The sequence below is a fragment of the Ochotona princeps genome, chromosome 15 (genome assembly GCF_030435755.1).
Source record: "Ochotona princeps isolate mOchPri1 chromosome 15, mOchPri1.hap1, whole genome shotgun sequence".
NCBI classification, from domain to species: Eukaryota; Metazoa; Chordata; class Mammalia; order Lagomorpha; family Ochotonidae; genus Ochotona; species Ochotona princeps.
In genome coordinates this window covers 22,618,994-22,638,645 of record NC_080846.1, presented here as the reverse complement: position 1 = coordinate 22,638,645, position 19,652 = coordinate 22,618,994, and the positions used below count along the sequence as shown (strand labels likewise).

General features: G+C 38.6%; 1 protein-coding gene across 1 annotated transcript in view; it reads right to left on the bottom strand.

Moving 5' to 3' along the window:
- Positions 1-19,652, bottom strand: part of HMGA2 (high mobility group AT-hook 2) — a 123,335-nt gene that overhangs the window by 92,929 nt on the left and 10,754 nt on the right. The window contains exon 4 of the mRNA XM_058673212.1: positions 16,071-16,121. Within this exon, the coding sequence (XP_058529195.1) occupies positions 16,071-16,121 (51 nt within the window). The remainder of the gene's footprint in view (positions 1-16,070; positions 16,122-19,652) is intronic.

Below are 19,652 nucleotides of genomic sequence, written 5' to 3'. Positions count from 1 at the left end.
AGGAAACCTGGTTCTTGTCAGAGCTGATGAGGTTGTGTGACCTAGAGCCAAACACTTACTTACTCTGGGCTTTGATGTTGTTACCTGCAGAATACAAGAGGATTTTAGTGTCTGACCTTTAGACCAAATCTAGAATTAGAGTTAGGTAGACGATGCACCAAACAGGCCGACATTCTAACGGTTTTGACAGTCACTGGTCTGGCACTGCTCAACCTCAGTGATGGAGCTCTAAGCAATATGCCCTATCCTCATCAGCATTTAATCCAGGGCAATCCAGTAGCTGTTCGAGTTACATAAGGCCCAAAGCAGTTTGTGATAGAAGTAATAGCAGCCTTTCCTGAGAGTCTCTAATAATTTTCTTCCTCTAAGCACAGTTTTTCCAAAATTTTCAAACATGTAAAATTTTGCTTGAATGAGATGATGTGCCAATAAAAAATGTCACTTCTAATTCATGGATTTTTAAAGTTCTGTGAAGAAAAGAATAAGCGCAAAGAGAAGAAACTTAGTTCAAATTCTTTTATGCTACAGCAGGACACTGGATTCAAACCCAGTGAATACACTATTTGAAAAGCTCCCACCATGCACACATTTATATTCTTTCGTTCAAACATCTTCACTGTCATCATCATCATCTTCATCATCTAGCCAAATGCTGAGATGTCAGGATTAATGAGTTAGACACAATAAACCTTCACCACTCTCCATTTTCATGTTCGTAGTCTGAGCAATACGAAAGGCTAGCTTTTTTCACCATGGAGTACAAGACTGAAGTACTGAGATGGAGAAATGGGTTGCTCATTTGTCTAGTGCTGGTTTTTCAACTGCCTCTGCTGTGTGTGTGTGTGTGACAGTTCCAATTTTTATTTTAAAGTGGTGAGCCTATGCTACAGAGAATTCTCAACTGTTGATATTCCTTGCCACCATGACAGGGTTCTGTTACTGTTCTTCTAGAGACAAGGCCAAAGAGCCAAGACATAATTTCCCCAAGAAGAACAGTCTTTTCAGTGAATATCTGCCCTCATGGACACTCAAAAGCAAGGAATTTCTAGCAGCAAAAAGTATTTATATACAATTTCAAGACTCAGGAGACAACAGGTACTCAAATAGGTATGTTGTTTGTGACCTCAGGAAAAGCAGGTGTGTTAGATTTCTAAGCCAACTCTTGGCCTCTGAAATTGGCAGAACTCATACTGCAGTACAAAAGCATGAGTTACTCCAGGCAAGTAATTAGCTGTGTGCCAAGCCCACTTATGAGTTTTCCTGGACAGCCAGCACTTTATAATGAGGGAGAGTGAAATAGTAACTGCATAGCCAAGGACAGGAACTGTGGGCCAGAATTACACTTCACTCATTCCTATCCCATTTCCTACAGCTACACAAAGTTCTAGTATATTCAGGGGAGAAGACTTATTAATATCAGCCATCACGTGAATGTGCTGAGTACACCCAAGCAACCAGCAGCTTTAAAAGGCATTATCTCTAGTGGAGGCTGCACATACCTATACACATAATGAACTTGTTCACATTCACACACACACACACACAGGACATCTGTATTAGTTTGGTGGACTGTACTAACAGATGAAACATTGTATGACAGCTTTACAAAATTGGGAGTGTTCAAATTCTCTTGTGTTTTCTAATATCCTACAACTTTTTTTCATGGGACTACAGTGATCACAATCAAAAGATAAAAACACATTTGCTTGAACTTGGAGTAAAGGAGAAAGGAAGCAAAAAAGAGAGTTTAATTTTTTGTGTGTACTAGAGAAAGAAAAGGAAAGAACACTTTTGTACTAAAACATGTTACTTTATCTTTTTTAGCTTGAGATTTTTCCCATGAGGTTTTTTCCCCTGGAGGTTTATAAGATTTGGAGAACATGTGGAGTGCCTTCCTCTGATCCAGCATGGAGGCGCTAGTCAGTGACACACAAACAACATAGGTGGGATGGAGAATGCATCAGATTTGTAAATCCATCTATATCTTTAATAAAAAATACTTTCAAATATCAGTATATCATACACATTCTAAAAATGTTTGCATCAAGTTAAAACTCATTTATCCCTCACCCCTTAAGAGATTTGATTGTGATTCACAACATGGGAAGTCAATTTGTAAATTTGCTGCAGTCATATTTCCTGAATTAATGCAAAGGCCTCTCTACTGTGTTTAGTTGGAAATTGAATGCAAGGGTTACCTCCTCAAATTTGGTTATTTATATTTAGGGTTCAGAGTGAGACAGAAAAAGCAACTGAATTTATTGAGTGTTCATCGTGCTCCAGGAACTAAGCATTGAGCTGCCTAGACCAGGAAGGGTGGAATCAGTGTGGTGAGGATACAGTCTCATGCCCCAGACATGACATCACACTACCACTCTGCCCGCTCGGAATCACTGACTTAGAAGAACGATTATGTGAGTTAGTAACTAAGGTCAAAGGCAGCGATGGAGGAAAGGGGCTCAGGAAACCAACACCTACAAATCCCACACAGACAAGTGGATCACCGGAGCTGGTCTGATTAGAAATACTAAAGTATGTTAAGAATTAGCAGGGTAATTTTATTAAATTCCACATTGAATGTATGTATTTTTCAGCTTCATAATTAAACATGAAGCAAAACTGAATTGAGGCGACAAGGGTTACCATTTGGGAGGATAGTCCTTCCTTTTGTTAAACTCTGCTATAAAATTCATAGATTTAAAGTATAAAATCAATGGCCATGTAAGTATTCATTTGCTCGTTACTATATCCATCCCACTTTCTTGTCTCCCCAACTTCAGTGCTCTCATTCTTCATGCTTCAGCCTTCCCAGCTGGGGCACTCAACTTTCCTGCTATTGTTCTACAACATTGCATTCCCAGTCACCACCCACCCTCTCGTTAGAATGTACCTCTGCAGACACAACCAGCATCCCTTCCTGATAGGCGTCATTGCAGCACACACAATCACTTCTGCTCTAGATTATTCTCACATCCCAAGGTTCCCTTTTCACCCCAACACATTTCACCATGACCTTCTCTTAGAACTTATCATTTTAAGAGAAGCAATTTTACAGTCTGCCTCTCTCAAGTCACCAGAGATTTCTTCTGCTTATCTCCCTCTGCTGGATAATGTCATCTTGTTCTTTCCACCTGCTTGTTTACTCAGCACCTCTGAACACTGGTACATCAATACTTCAACACTGGAAATGTTTCAGGTTGTATCTGTAAATATATCTGAAAGTTGTCCATTTTGGCCTACCAGTCATTACAGAAATGAAAAAAGAGTAAATGTCTCACAACTGTAATGAAGAATGAGAGTGAGGCTGAAGACAATGAGCTAAGTTTTAGAAGTTAAAGCCAGGGACAGACGTTTGGCACAGCGGCTAAGGTAGATGTCTGCATCCCATATCAGGTGCTGGGTTTTATATTTATATAAATATATATATATATACACACACACACACACACATATATATACATATATATATATAATTTTCATCGCTGTATTATGAAGTGTTGAATTTTAAATACTGATCTTTGCTAAGATCACTTTAGAACTATATGAGACTTCACAACATAAATGATGTTCTTATGTAATCCTGACTGCAATCCAAGGAAGACAGAGATGATAATTAATACTTGCATTTTGTATATATACCAACAGGCGTAAGAATGTTAAGTGGTCTGTCCAACCTCACAAAGTTAGTAACTCAGTAAGTTGGAAAGCAAGTCAGCTAGAACTTCCATTTGCAAAGTGAGCATTCCATCTGCCATATCTGAAGTCTCATGTAGAACTTTCAGTGAGTTGGAAAAATAAAGCAGAGAGATCTTTGAATGACATTGTAGAAAAAAGAAAACTGACCTGATACAATCTCACAGATTGTAATAATAATGAAATGAGGGACCATATTTTTTCACATTCAGTAGACCCTTGTCACTTTAGCTAACACTACAAAGAAGGTATTACCAGCCTCATTTTCTTAAAGAGGAAATTTAGGCTGCGAGGGGCAACAAAGGCCCATGTTTTGTGAGTGATAAGGCCCACATCCAAACCAGATCTGTTAGGACCCAGTGCATGTACACTCCACACTACCTCAAGTAGAAAGATTTATTTTAAAAACACAGCAGATGTTCCCTATCACCATTAAGAGCATGACAGGAGGAAATGGACTGAGTACCATATATGGAGAAATTTATGTTGACTATATGAAGACCCTCCTGTTACAGGAAATACGATTAAATTTGGAAACCATTATTAAGGGTGCATATGAAGTCTCCTTCCTAGATGGCTATTTTCATACACACAAGGATAATTTTCTCCCAGAAAATTTCAAGCCAGCAAGTAAATGAACCTAAACATTTTCTCAGATTCAAATATCTCTTTGATTCAAAAGTGAAAATTAATAATCCCCACAACCCCTCCTCCACAAAAAAACACTCAAACTTTCACAGAAATGGAAAGTTCTATATTTGTCTTATGGATACAAAAATGCCTGCTTCTCAACTAAGGGTCTGAATGTTTATTATAATATATTTGCTTAAAAGACTAACACACATCAATTCTGAATGATACTGTACTACAACAACCTCATACATAAAGGAGTTATGTGTGTGCGGTTTTCTGCTTTGTTTTTAGAAAAATTCATTTTCAGTCAAAAGAGAATTCTTTATCCTGAGATTGGGGGAAGAAAAACCCACTCATGTTAAGCAATCTCTGTGCCCTGATTGTCCCACTAATCCAATAATGAGTAAATGAACTCACTCGTTTTATCATGGCTAGCAGAAGAGAATAATACTCACAGTTATTTCTATTGATATTAACTATTTAAAAAGACCCCAATTTTTAGCCAGTGCCATTAGAGGTTTAGCAACAAAACAATTACATATTATACAAAGTCACCATTGTATTATTTAAAAAATTCTGGATTTTAACTAGTTTAAAATGATCTAAACAGGATGAAAAGCAAAAATTGTAAACTTGGCTGATTCATCGGCAAATTTTAATACCCTCAAAACAAGCAAGCTGCCACTGAAGGCTACCACTTTGACAATCTCGTGAACAATCCATAAGTGACAAATCCAAAAGGATACTGTTAAACTCTCTGGCGTGGATTTACATGAAAGGAAGGATAAAGAGTGAACCAGAATTGGGAATGAGATAGTTTTCATTGACTGCATGTAGAAATTCTGGGACCCAAGGTAAGAAAAAGGAATGGAGAAATCAAACCATACTCTATTTGCTCCTGAAAGAAAAATGTAAGCTTTAGTAAGAACACAGGAGAATGAAAAAGTATAGACAGCATCATGATGTATTGCTATTTCATCCTTTCTTTCAAACTCATAAGGTACATATCCTGTGTCACAAATGTCAGTCTCTCAAGAGTGGGGAACCACAGAAACAACCATATCCATACATTCCAACTCCACCCCCAAGATCAAAGTGGGCCTGATGAGGTGCAAACTTTCCATTAGAGAACTGAAAGAAGCCCTAAAGCTGTCTACCTGAACGGAGATCCTGTAATAAGAAAATCATACTGCAGGATCAGCTTCTGACACCACCTGGGTGGTATATGTCTCCTCTGACATCAAAATCATCAAAAACATAATACGAGGACACCAAACAAATGGTACTTTGTCAAATGCTATCAGCTGTAATCTTATGAATCCATGTTCCTCCCAGAGTTTTCTCGCCTCCCTGGGCTTTGGTGCTTCCTGTAGCAAGTAGCTCCCGCAGGACTGAAAGTATTTGAGTTGTCTGGGAACTTGGTAAACCTGCACTTCCTTTATTGGTAATGTTAATGCTTAAACTTGGAAGTTATGCAGCATTGCTACCTATGTTATTCCAAATGTGAATTACTTATTCCTGTGGTGGAATAAGCCTGTGTTTCAATGTTTTTCTTTAATGAATCCCTCATTGTCCAGCTTACTGCCTTAGTGTGTCACTCTAAGTGCTTCAAAATGCCCTTGAAAGAAGTCACAGAAACAGTTAACTGATTTCCCCCTTTTTTCATTTTAGCACTAGAATTAAGAAATTGAACATAACTAGACCATTAACATAAAAATTCTTTGTAGGAAAAATTAAGAAACTACCCTAAAAAATTTATTTTGTGATGCTTGACCATGAAGGCTTTTGTTGCCGATGATACAAAGCTGTGACAAAGTTCTTTTAAAGCACAGGGTGACAGTCTATTTTGAAGAGCAAGAATGAGAAAATGGAAACACTAATAGAGGGGAGGCATTGGGAGTCTGGCTGATAGTAGCTAGTAGCTTACTTCCTAACTAGAACACTGCTTTGATGCCTATGGGTTGTGTTTTTAAACCTAGTGCAGTCTCTTGAAAAACACAGTCATCAGATCAGGGCGGAAAAAAAAAAAAGGCAAAAGATGTGATTCAAATGCCCATTTGCAACTAGAAACTAAACCAAACTGATCGACCAAACAAAGGAAATTCCTCATTCTTTCCACTATGTATACATTCAGCACTGCTACGATCTGGAGCTGTTCATCAGCATGTGTTGAGGTGGTGACTCCAATAGAATTATTATCATCTCTTGTCATTCCTTCCCCTGCCCCACAACTTCTTGAAACCTGCCTTTGACCACTAAACTCTGACCTTTGAAGTCTAATTTAACCAGATAAAATACGACTCATTATTTTGCCAAACATATATTTGACGTATTAATAAGGAGAGCAGGTAACCCCAAGCCCATATAGTACCACTAACTCCTGCATCATGTATAGACACATTCAAATACTGCTACAACAGTGCTCTTATTATTTGGAAAGCAATATAATTATTTGGGTAGAAAATCTGGAGTTCTAAAGGGCTCAAAATATTTGAAAAGTGCATCTTAACTGATTCTCTCCCCATCTGAAGTGAAGAACAGCTAGCCTAGCAGGCATCAGTTTTTTCTCAGGGTTCCCAAACTAAGCGCATGTCTAATGGTGGTCTCCACACCACTAGGACCTAGCACAGGGCTTGATTATTAACACTGTCAGCAGGCAGTCACCAAATGCTTAGACAAATGGAAAACCCACAAAATTGAAGTCCCGGGGTTTACACGATCCAGCCAAAGTTGAAAATAGCAAACACACAGGTGAACACAAAGGTGTTTAAGTAATCTTGGTCTCGATCACTGTTGACCCTCTTGCATGCTAAGCCTTCCATAGGACACAGCACGCATAGAAGGACTCCATAATATATCATCTGGATGAATGCATTAAAACTACAGCACATGGGTGGGGCTGGGTGTAGCAGGTAGGATATCCACATTCCATATAAGAATGCCTGGGTTTGATTCTTAGCTCTGTTCCCACCTTCCTAGTAATGTGAAACCTGGGAGACAGTAGTGATGGCCTTAGTAATTGAGCTCCTGCCACCCATGTGATAGACGTGGAATGAGTTCCTGACTGCCAGCTCCAGTCTCAGTCCAGCCCAGCTATTGCAGACAGCAGAAGAGTGGAACCAACCGATGAGATCTCTCTCCCTTCTCCAGCTCCCTCTTCTTCTCTCCCCCACCACATCTTTTTGTCTGTCAAATAAACAAACAAAACTTTGAGGGAAAAAAGAAAGCTCAGTACAAAGTGGTAACATGAACTTCCCTTGGTTATGGCTATCCACATAACCTTTCTACATCCAAAGGGGACTCAGTTCAGCATCACAATCTCACTTAACTTGAATTTAAGAAGAATCATCCTTCCCCAAGTAAGCCCAATATAAAAATGGATTCAATGTAGTTCCTCAGAATGTGAATGTGGGCGAATGACTTGCTAGACTGAACTTGCTTTGCAATCACTTACCAACAACCAGAAAGTAACAAATATAGGTCTTATTGATTATAGTAGTCCAAAAATGTACAATTCACTCACATCTACAATTATGTTTACAACTAATGAAAACACATCTCAGTGTCATGACTGCACTGAATTATCCCTAAGGATAGGATCTTTGAAGCTTCCAGGCTGGATACATCACATCAACAGATAATCTGAAAACCTTCTGTCGCCCGTTACTCCCAGCTCCCTCCCACCAAGTCATTTACCAGAGCTGACCCCCTGTTCCCAATCCTGCCCGCCATCTGGTGGAGGCGCTAATGAGCAGTGAAATGGCCAAAGGGCAGGCAGCAGGGGGGAGTCAGAAAAACAAAGTGAAGGGGACAGGACACTGGAGCATCTATAAACTCCACCACCAGTCCCTGTATGATGGAGCTGGTGGTGGCAATCACAGTTTTTGTATTTTACAACCATCAGCGCTTGGCCGCTGATAGCTGTGCACAAAACGTTCCTGTCAGGTACTTAAACATGAGAAAATGCATGGGTAAGTTAAGCAACCTGCCCAAAGGCATTCAGCTCATAAAATGCAGAGGTACAAGTTCCATTTTGAGAACTGGTTTGATTTAATCCTGCTGGATTGCAAATTTGCCAATAGTAATTAGATATCTGTGCCAAATATTGAAAAGTTTAGAATCAAGAATTCTTTGACCTATTTTTTTCTCGTAAAACAAAAAAAGAACTTTAGCCTTAAAGACAGAACAAAAATATTTTCTTGGACTATATTTTCATTTGCCTGCTCACCTGTTCCCCTACCCCGCAACAAAAACAATAAAATAATAATAACAATATAAATGTGTAGCATACTGGTTTTACTTACATACAACATGAAGATTTCTTATTCTTATAAATATGTATAGCCTTCTATAAATATTTAGTTTTGCATGAGTAGAAGTAAACATGTGTATGAGAGCATAGTACATGGTACAATAAAAGTCCTGCTTAGATTTTTCTGTTACATAAAATTACCATTGAGGACCCAGGGTGATGAATAATTCAGTGGCTAAATCCTTGCCTTGAATGCTCTGGAATCCCATATGGGCGCAGGCTGCTCTATATGTGTCAGCTGCTCCACTTCCCATCTAGCTTCCTAGCCCAAAGCCTTAGGACCCTTCACACAATATGGGAGACCCAAAAGAAACGCTGGTTCCTAGCTTCAGGTAGGCTCAGCTCCAGCCATTGTGGCTACTGAGGGAGTGAACCAGTGGATAGAAGGTCTTCTCTCTGTGTCTTCTAAAATATGCCTTTCTGAAAAAAAAAAAGTAACTAAATCTTTTTTTAAAAATTGCCATTGAATTCTGAAATATGTGGCATTTTACTAAAGTGAAATTCAGATGACTTTCTTAGCCAATAGTCATGGATCTGAGTACATCATGTAGAGAAACAAGACACTCATCTGACTCTTTCCTGAATTTTTTCTAGAATTTTCCACGCTTCCATCAGTAAGAGAACAGCATATCCTTCCTTGATTACAGTTTAATTAGATCACAAGGCTTTGTGGCACCTAAGTTATGGAATCTACAGTCTTTGTCTTTACAAACTTGAATGATCAGAGTCTGGCATAGGTTGACCACACCCAACTGAACTGGATGACTGCACAGTATACATGATGAAACTCTATTTAAAGGCTTTACTTTTCAGAATGATTAAAATAATCATTTTCAATGACTCAAAAATAGCACTTCAATACTATTAACAAACAAAAAAGATTAATCTGGAATCCAAACTCTACAATGATCAAGTTCGATTCTTGTCTTCTGGGTGTGACTTCTTAGTGTTTTCATGTTGAATGTTTTAAAAAAATCATTGTAGTGGGCTCAAGCCACTCCTTCCCCATCCTTCGGTATTCTGTTTTTAATCGCAACATATGTCAAAGAAAGAGATCATTTCAGAAAATATTACTTACCAGTTTGAAATGCATCATATGCATTAGAAAATTCCTGTGTAATTACTGAGCTTGCAAGGAGATTATCTCCTATTTTTAAAGCATGTTATTGATACGTTTCCAAAGGAAAATGATTTCACCTTCACTGCCCATTACCAAACAGTTTTTGTTGTTCTATCAAGTCATTTCTTCCCCTCTTCTAATCTAAGCACAAGGTTAAAATTGTTGAGAATGTGAATTACTGAATATCCCTTTACATATACTTCAGCTGGAACAAGGCGAGTATTAAATTCCAAAGGCCCAAAGGGGTTTTTTGGCTGTTTTGTTTTGTTTTGTTTTAAGTAACAAACATCCGGAGAGAAAAAGTAGTGGAAATGAAAACCTAATGCTTTAGTTGCAAAATTAGATTTTCAGGTTTTTCAATATATGAATGCTGGGATATTTAGAAGAAAATCAGAGAGTTTGAATTCAGCTAGTTGTAGTGGGTTTTATTCTGAGTTACTTCCTCCCATTCCATCCTCAAATCAGCATTTAAATTTCTGTGTTTCTGAAAACCAGAAAAACAAAAAGTCCTTGTTGTCTCTCTAAAGTCGTGTATGTTTCACTGACAAATGAAATTACATCACTTCCCTGTGTATCACAGACTCTCTAATAAAACACAACTACCCCCCCATAAGAGCTAAAATGAAAACACATACTTTAAAGTTCACATACTGCAACATCCTGTTAATAAATGAGAAAATCAGCAGTCTCACAAAAGAGCTGGGAATTGCTATGAACTTTTAATGACCAACACAAGAGAAGTTTCCACACCCACTCCTGCAGTCAGCCAGAATGATATTTTTCCCATTGAGCCATCAATTAATACTGGGGAATATTTTTCCTCCTATTGTTAGCTTCCTTTTTCATAGACGTTTCTAGAAAGCAGAACACCAGGAAGCACTGCCTAAGCTCACTAATCATTATTTGGTCCTTACTGCCTTTCTTCCGGATATACTGGCTGCTTCAGTATACACTATCTGGAAGGCGCACTTCATATGTAACGTTAACATCTTCCTTATTTCATTGTATTCTTACGTTTTAGCTCCATCACATTAAAGCTGTTTTTCCAAATATTTCATGGTTAGACTAGCTATATGAGGAGCACTTTTCTGAAGCAAAAATTGAAAAGAGTATTAAATGCCTGATTCCAACTGGAAGAACTGGCTAGTAGAAATTCCAAGAACAAGCACCTTGTGGCATTTGTATACTTGATGCAGAGCAGAAATACCACTTTTTCAAGTTGACTAACAATACACAACACTGAACCTCCCTTTGAAGAAAGCTTTGCAAATGCAATATAAAACTTTCCCTTGCAAATAAATTTATTAATTCTTAATCTTGATAGTTTTCAGCATAGAAATACTGAAGACATGGTATAGCTCAGGATACTTATTTAGTTTGACTCATAACTTTGTCCCATGAGTAACTACAGCATAAGAAATGAAGACATAGGCTTTGGTTGATAACAATATGAAAGTATAAAGTGAAACTAACATCTTTTGAGGATTTACTATGTGTTATTACCTTTATTAAATCCTTTCATGCATAACTTCACTTAATCGTCAAAAAGATTTTTAAATTCATATGAGAAGTATATCTGGGTCTTTTAAAAAGGTTGTACGATTTGCTCCATAGCCAGGTGATGGCTTGGGCTTGAACCTAAGCCATCTGAATCTAGATTATGAGCTTTAAACAAAGAAAAAAAAAGGCAGAAGAAAAATTAAGCCCCACTTCTCTCTCCTTTCTGTACTTACTACCCTTTATACACATATAAACCCACAAATGAAAATCCAGATGATCTGATCAAAATAACAGATCTGTCACCTGATACAAGGAGTGGGAGTGGAAGACAAAGGAAAATGAAGAGTACAAGTGCTGTTAATTAAATGCAACTAAAATGCTCACTGGATCACCCGAGCTAGCCAACGCTCCATTCTACAGCCGTCATTGATGAAAGTCTCACTTCCATACCCACAGATTTGTGGTTAATCAACGTCTGATTAACCTATCAAGTACTGATCCTAACTATGCGAGAGGAGAGGGTTCCAGCACTAGCACTTTTTTTCAGGATGTGTTACACGAATCTACAAAATTTATAGAACATATTTTTAAATCCAAAAACTTTAAAACAAGAGCAAAGGAGGCTTCTAAAACATATATCCAGTCATTTCAGTTCAAAAATAGGTCTTTAGCTCAAGGAAATCAATGAATGACACTGTTGGAAAGAACTGAACTTTCTATAAAGTGCAAGCCCATTTCCTATGGAAAAATGCAACGATTTATTTCTTTAGTACAAGCCATTGAACAGACTGTCTTGCTGTGACTGGCTGCAGTCTATCCAACAGAAGATAGGCAAGCAAAGAGGAAACACACTGTTGAGAAAAAAACACACAGTTTCCTTTTGTTTCCTTTTCTAAGCAGATGAACTCTTCTTTGGGGACCAAATCAAGGCCTTGTTAACAATTGGTCACATGGTATTTTCCATGCCGGCAGCCAGTAAAAATTAGAAACTAGGAGAGTCAGTGAGGATCCAGCTGGTTCCAGAGAGGCTAGAATTTTTATGGTGGATGCCTTCACACATGGGCCGCTTACCCAGCATGAAGATCTGATACTCGAAATCCAGACTCCTCTCACCCCAAATTAACAAGAACCTATTAAGAAAAAAATCATAAGGCTCCTTTACGTATTGCCTATTTTATCAGCTTGGCTAAAACATTGGCTGTCAGAGAAAGAGTAGTGGGAATCAATGGTGATACAAAAACTGGGGTGCATGGAGGTACTAGGGAGATTGTAATCAATCCGTTGGCCAGTGGAAAACCATAGGAGTATGGGACATAAATATGACTGTGGACTGGAACTGGTAAACACAGGCTAGCCCAAAGGTTAAAGAGCTGAAAGGTAGAGGAGTTAGAGGCTATGTTTCTGGTAAAGTTTTATTGCATATTTTTACCATTTATTTCCTTTTAGTCACAGCAATCCCAGAAATTCAAATAGTTAAATCTATTTTCTATTACATTTCCTATCGGGAAGATTATATAGGTTTTTCTTACTGATGAGTTCAATTGGATGGATGTTGTTTCAGAGTTCGATGCTAAGAAAATAGCAGACGATTGATGTCATCATCAATTTAGTCACCAGTGTGCTCACCAGTATATAACGGAAGTAGAACTTTTGACTTCAGCTTCTTCTTCAGCTACCAGCACACTCTCCCTAGGTGCTTTGATTGCACACAAGCCAGATGACTCCCCTGAGGCCAACAAATTTCATAGGTCCTGTGTGAGTTGTCTGGTGGACATTCACAAACATACCCAGACTTGCAGCCAATCCTCTCATGCCTCCAGGATCAGAAGTCTCCAGATTTAGACCCCGAGTGTTAGAGCCCAGTGAGTCTTTGCAGTGGATGTCCCAGAAATCCTTGGAGCAGAAACAGACCTTTCTCCCTGTGCTGATCATATTTGAAACCCAAAACATCCATAAGTATAATAAATTTTTTTCTACACTATCAAGTTTTGAAGTAGTTGATTAAGCAAAAAGAAATAACTGGAACCATACGTACAACAAGGGAGGTGATAAACTCACTGCTTATGGATCCCACACCTGGAATATGATACTTAGTTCTGGGTGATATATTTCAAAAGATTAAAAACAAACACTTACGAAAGAATAATAAGCACACTTCTTTATGGATATAATGAAAGGATTAAAGATATTCAACCCAGAGATCAGAACAAAGAGTATGTGTTAACTGTCCTCAGGTATAAGAACAGCTATCATGAATCAAAGAGAGAACAATGGGCCCCATGGCGTGGCCTAGCGGCTAAAGTCCTCGCCTTGAACGCCCCGGGATCCCATATGGGAGCCAGTTCTAATCCCAGAAGCTCCACTTCCCATCCAGCTCCCTGCTTGTGGCCTGGGAAAGCAGTCGAGGACGGCCCAAAGCCTTGGGACCCTGCACCCGCGTGGGAGACCCGGAAGAGGTTCCAGGTTCCTGGATTCGGATCGGCGCAGCACCAGCTGTTACAGTCACTTGGGGAGTCAATCATCGGAGGGAAAATCTTCCTCTCTGTCTCTCCTTCTCTCTGTGTACCTGACTTTGTAATAAAATAAATAAATCTTCAAAGTGAAAACAATTACTCTGTATCTTCCCAGGAGGGAGACCTAGAGACAGCGGCCAAGAGTTACAGGAGTCCAAGAGATACAGGAGTCCGGTGTAAGAATACTCCAATGTTCATGGCTTCTGAGGGAAAGAAAGGCAACCTTAAGGGCTGGTGAGTTCTGTAATATTAAAGGTAACAGCACAGGCCAGATGATCAGCATATAAGGGTGGGCTTAGGAAAATTCATTTATGGAACAGAAGATGGAATTAAATCTTCTTACTACAAGGTTACTCTGGAACAGAGATGTTTTTAATCTAAAGATCACCCCTGTTCCTTTATGCTAAGAAATCTAATCCCAACACATGTTGAGCAGAGGAAAAAAAAAAAAAACCAACAAGATGAATAAATTAAATGAAAGGCAACACCAAAGTATAAATACAAAGTGATGCAGAACTGTAGAAGAAAAAGGAATAGCAAAGTAACAGGAAAATACAACCCAGAATAGCAGGGGAAAAATTTTGAAAGAAGATAGAGCACAAAAAATCAATCAGAGAAAAGAGGAAGAAAGCCAGGGACACCGTCTCCCTGCACCCACCCTGCCATGGCAACCGGTGCAGAGGGTGCCTTCTGCACACTTCAGAATGGTTTTATTTAATTTTAGTTTTCTCTTCTGTCAGTAGGTGATATGGGCCAAAAGACTGTGGGTAATGTGAAAACAAAAACATGAAGATTTGTCACTGCCCTGCAGCGACACTAAAATAATGAGGTATACTCTGAGGGTCTGGAAAAAGCTGGAACCGCAACCGGACCCTTCACTGCCAAAAGTGGCTGCGTTTAAATCCTTATCTCCACTGCTCCTGTCCCCATTGGTCTAAGCTTTCCTCCGCCGCTTCTCCAGCCCTCTTTCCGACCCCCTTCTTCCCACCCGTCCTTCTTCTCCCTCGTCCCATCTTTTTCCATCCGCCATACGTCTGTCCGTTCGTCTGTTCGTTTGTCGTCCTGCCTAGCTTTTATCAGCTACTTTTATGTCGTTCTCCACCAATCACTTCTCCCCGTGGGTCCACTTGGCGCTATGTGATAGGCCAGTAATCACAGCGAGGGCATTAGCCTATCCCTGTGACTTCCAGTTTACTTGCTGGCGACACCAACTCCGCCTCCTGGCCCTGGGCCAGCCGCCATCTTGCAACGGCCCCTACCAATCCCAGGAGCGGCTTTAGCACCCCACTCCCCACAAAGATTCAAACGCTAAAATGAGCAAAACTCTTCCGCAATGTCTGAATTTCTGGCCTCAGAGGGTGCAGGAATTCTGTGCCTACAGGATCAAGCACACTTGGATGGGTGCAGTTGTCCCATTTCAGAGCTTGCAGCGTGGCCATTGAAGGAACCAAGAACAACTGGAAAGTAGATCTTTATTTGCTAGCCAAAACAATGTGAAAAAGAAAACAGGAACCACAAAATCATCCAACACATTTGAAACAAAGAATGAGAGACAGAGAGAGGAGAGAGAGAGAGAGAGAAAGGAAGGAAGGAAGGAAGCAAGAGAGGGAGGGAAGAAACGAGGAGAGGAGGGAAGGAAAGAAAGAAGGAAAAAAGGAGAGAGATTAAAAGCTATCTCATATACCTTTCATATTAATTTTACTACAATTTGCTATCAACTTTCAAGGTTTAATGATACCCTTTAACCTTAATTACTCCACCCACTGAATCAGTCATTTCATTGTTAGCCCCTTTGAAAGAACAGGAGCATTTTGATGCTGATAGGAGATATTAAAAGGGAGTCACCTTTAAGAAAAGAAAGTTCTCAGACTAAACGCCTGGGGTCTGATGGCTAGCATTGGTGATAATCTGTCACTCACCTTAACACTTTCAAAGACTCATCAAATCAGAGTTAAAGATCTAGTCATCATTGTACCTTCATTAGAGTCCTGGGGTACTAAAATGAACTCACAGCAACCTCCTACATGGTTGGGAGATACTCCAGTGGCAGCATGATGGACTTGGGAAAATTCATGAAAAACTGGAAGGGAGACTGGAAGGGAGAACAGAAGGGAAGGGAAGGAACTTGGGAGAAGGGGAAGGGAGACCCCAGCAGCAACTGAACTGTATCAGAGAGCAATAATAAAAATAAAAAGAAGTTATAGATTCTTGTAACTGGTGAAATAAAACTTTTCTTTTTCATTTAAAACTCAAATCTTTTTTTTCAAGCAAAAATCATAAACAACATGTTCTAACTCACCCATTTCCTGGGTCTGCCTCTTGGCCGTTTTTCTCCAGTGGCTTCTGCTTTCTGCAAAATAAAAAAGGAAGTCACATGGTTTGCTACCTGACACTATTTAAAAAAGTACAGTGCCCAGGGACAAATTTCAAGTAAGAATATTCTAGTTTGCAGACAAAGTATCAGAAGTGTCTTAGCAGCCATATTCCCATTTAGGGTCATCTTTTTCTACATTTTGGGTCCCATTCTGCTTCCTTGTTTTTTACTGCATGATGTAAAAATGTAACTCCTTTCCCTGAAAGAATGCCCTCGAGAGATGGCTTCTGCAGCACACAAAAAATATTTTTGAAGCTATTTTTCTTTCTTTTTTTTTCTGTTTCTAATTTTAAAAATTATCCTGATATTTCCTAAGTACACCAATTAATATTTTAGAAAATTAATGTTTCTTACATAATTAAATTTTATTTCTGCATTGTATAAAAAAGTACAAACGTCAATGTGGAAATATTGCTTTAAATTTGCAAATAACATCCACGTTTCTAATCATAAGCAACTCTTAATGTAAAAAATACATTAAGCATTCTAATTCAAAATAACCAACATTTGTCTGTTTCTCCATGGTTAATTTCCTGTTTCATGCCAAAAGCAATCATCTGTCAGTTTACTTAATATCACAGAAAAAGGAAAAAAGAGGTGGCAGAAATCATTATGATTTGCCCTCATGGATGCCTAAAAATAATATTAGTGCAAATATACATTAATAACAATAATTGACACTCTAAGGAGCTGATACCATTCTTCTTAATTTGGAGAGTGTGTTTTCTTATTTTACTTTACATGAGCTTTTTATGATATTAAAGGATTTTGCTTCCTGCTTGGATCAGATCTTAACATTTTGGATAAAGCATTGGCCTTTTCTCTGTATTTGTCACCCTACTCTAATTCCCAGGTCTGCTAACACACCATCACACACACACACACACACACACACACACCACATCACATACACCTGTAAATACACATGATTATGTTTTTCAGTATAAAGAAAATTTATCCATATTGTTCTACATATGCTAATTATCCCAAGGCCACATTAACATAAGAATACAGGCACCTAACCCAGGATAATTTGTTTCCCATTTTCTTGTGCTTTCTGGGTTACTAGTCAGTAAATACAGTAACACCAAAATAAGCACAGTGACACCAAAATAGCATGTTCCATCTGGCACCACTGAAAAATAAAACTTTCCTCTTTCTCTCAATTTACTTGTTAAAAATAAGTGAACATAAATGATGATAGATAGATGATAGATATCACAGACTACAAGATTCCTCATTAAATAATTTTTCTTTTGATCTGATTTCATTACCCAACAGGTCTCATTAATTAGCCTTAGCTCTACATAACTGCAGTGTCAACTTGCATTTACTGAGCATTTAAAGTAACTCAGGGGCTGTACTAACTTAATCAGATGTGCTGTTTCAATCCTTAAAGCTGCCTTAGTAAGTGGGTATTATTATTTTTCTTATTTTGCAGAATTAATTCTCCTAGATAGGTTAGGTAAATAACTCATTGAAAGATGAGATTTGGAACCTTTTCCAGTTAGGCTCTAAAAACTGCTTCTTCCTTCTTAAAAAGTTACCCTAGTGCACAAGTATTCACTACCATAGAAAAACATTTCAGGAAGTGACCACTGTCATTGCTGTAGCTAACATCCCTGATTCAGAGCAAAGGGAAACCTGGTTGCCTCTCCAGCACTCAGATTTAGGCATTCTGAATGGAAGCTTGCTACTTCTCAATGATACCAGAAAAGCAACCCTGATGGACAGGATCAGTCATAACGGCGTGAATAAAGTAAAGTGACAGCAAGGTGTAGTCAGTAAAACCACACCAGCTCTGTGTTGTCTCCTGGACAGAGAGCGATGTGCTGGGTGCAACACACACTCCCCTCTCCTCTAGAAAGTTTAGCTTCAAATACCTGTGCTTTTAATGGAAACACTCTCCTGGAAGAAGACACTGAAGTCTGTGGATGTGTCCATCACAGAAAGGTGTTTAACTGGTTTGTTTTGATTTGTTTTGTCTTTCCCCATCTTCTAACAAGATGGAACGCTCATAAGAAAAGTTCTCCTTTAAGTCAGTCCAATTTCAAAAAAGATTCTGACAGTGCAAATATTCCGATTCCAATATTACATGAAGCTTTGAGGAAATGCTCTGGCAATGCATAGTGAATTACGGGAGAACAAAACTCCCTAGCCTGGAGGCAACATCTGATTGAATCTTTGGGAGCAACTGCAAGATTCCACAATTCATCCTGCAGCTAACTGCACAAACATGAAAGACACAAATTTTTCTGATGGCAATGATGTTGACTAGTGGGTTTGGGGAGAGCAGATTGTTGACCTTCAAGGCTAATGGAGCTGCTCCTAAGTTTTTTTTTCTGCACTTGTTGTGTTTCAGGAACCATGATGTGATCTGGGTACTGCTGAAACCTATTGAAGAGAGAGGGTTTTCTTCTGAAAGGGTTCTTCTTTTCAAAGTCAGAGAAAACAAATCTCTCAAATAGAGAGAAAGAAACCTGCAAGTAAGATGACTTCTAAATGATCATCTCATGTACAAAAAGCCTATTGAGAAATTAAATTCGCACCATTAACTGAAGGGCAAAATATCACGATTATCACTTCAACTTGTTAAAAGCAAGTTTGCTCCTTGGTGGCTGAGGCCAGTATTACATGTAAACTGAAACCTTCTCCTGAGACTACGTCTAGAAAAAATACATTAGCTGTGCTGTGTAGCATCGATCTGGGAGGTTATCATTGTTCTTTAAAACCCATGTTATTTAATCATTCTAATCAAACTCCACAAAGGCTGCAAAACAAGCTAGGATTTTAATTTGTAAACCAGCATAGGTCCAGGATTTTTACATATTGGAAAACATTGACTTTAACATTGTTTTCTTGAGTTTCATGCTCTTTTTTCAACAAAGACAAAACAAAACATTTAGGGGTCGTGTTTTGTTTTAACATATCAACATGTGTAATTCTGTAAAAGTATGTATTTGATTTTTCTTTGCTGGAATAGAATTGGGTTCTATACTACAAACTTATATATAATTGAGATATGACTACTTCTAAGTTTCATTCATTTCTTATGTACAAGAAGAAAAGGGAGTGCTTTTATAATTCTGTGTTAAGAGCTGTAATACAGGCTACTAACAGCATGATTAAGCTAATATTCACAGTGATCATCTTTTTTAAAATGCTGTTTCTTCTTTGCTCGCTTTCACTTAAAGATTTTATTTCTTTTTCAAGGTTTAGAGTCCGAACTATATAGTTAATATAACAACATGTTTAGGACAACTTGATGGGAATTGGGAGGCATGCTACATGTGAAATGCATTTCTTCTTTGAGTTCTGGTAGTCTAGACTCTTAAAGGGCAACAAAAGACAGAGACAGGGAGGGAGAGGGAGGGAGAGAGAGGAAGGAAGGAAGGAAGGAAGGAAGGAAGGAAGGAAGGAAGGAAGGAAGGAAGGGATGGAAAGGTAATTCATCTAGCAAATATATCAGGAAAGAAAATGGCAGGGAGGTTAGGAATTAGTATTTAT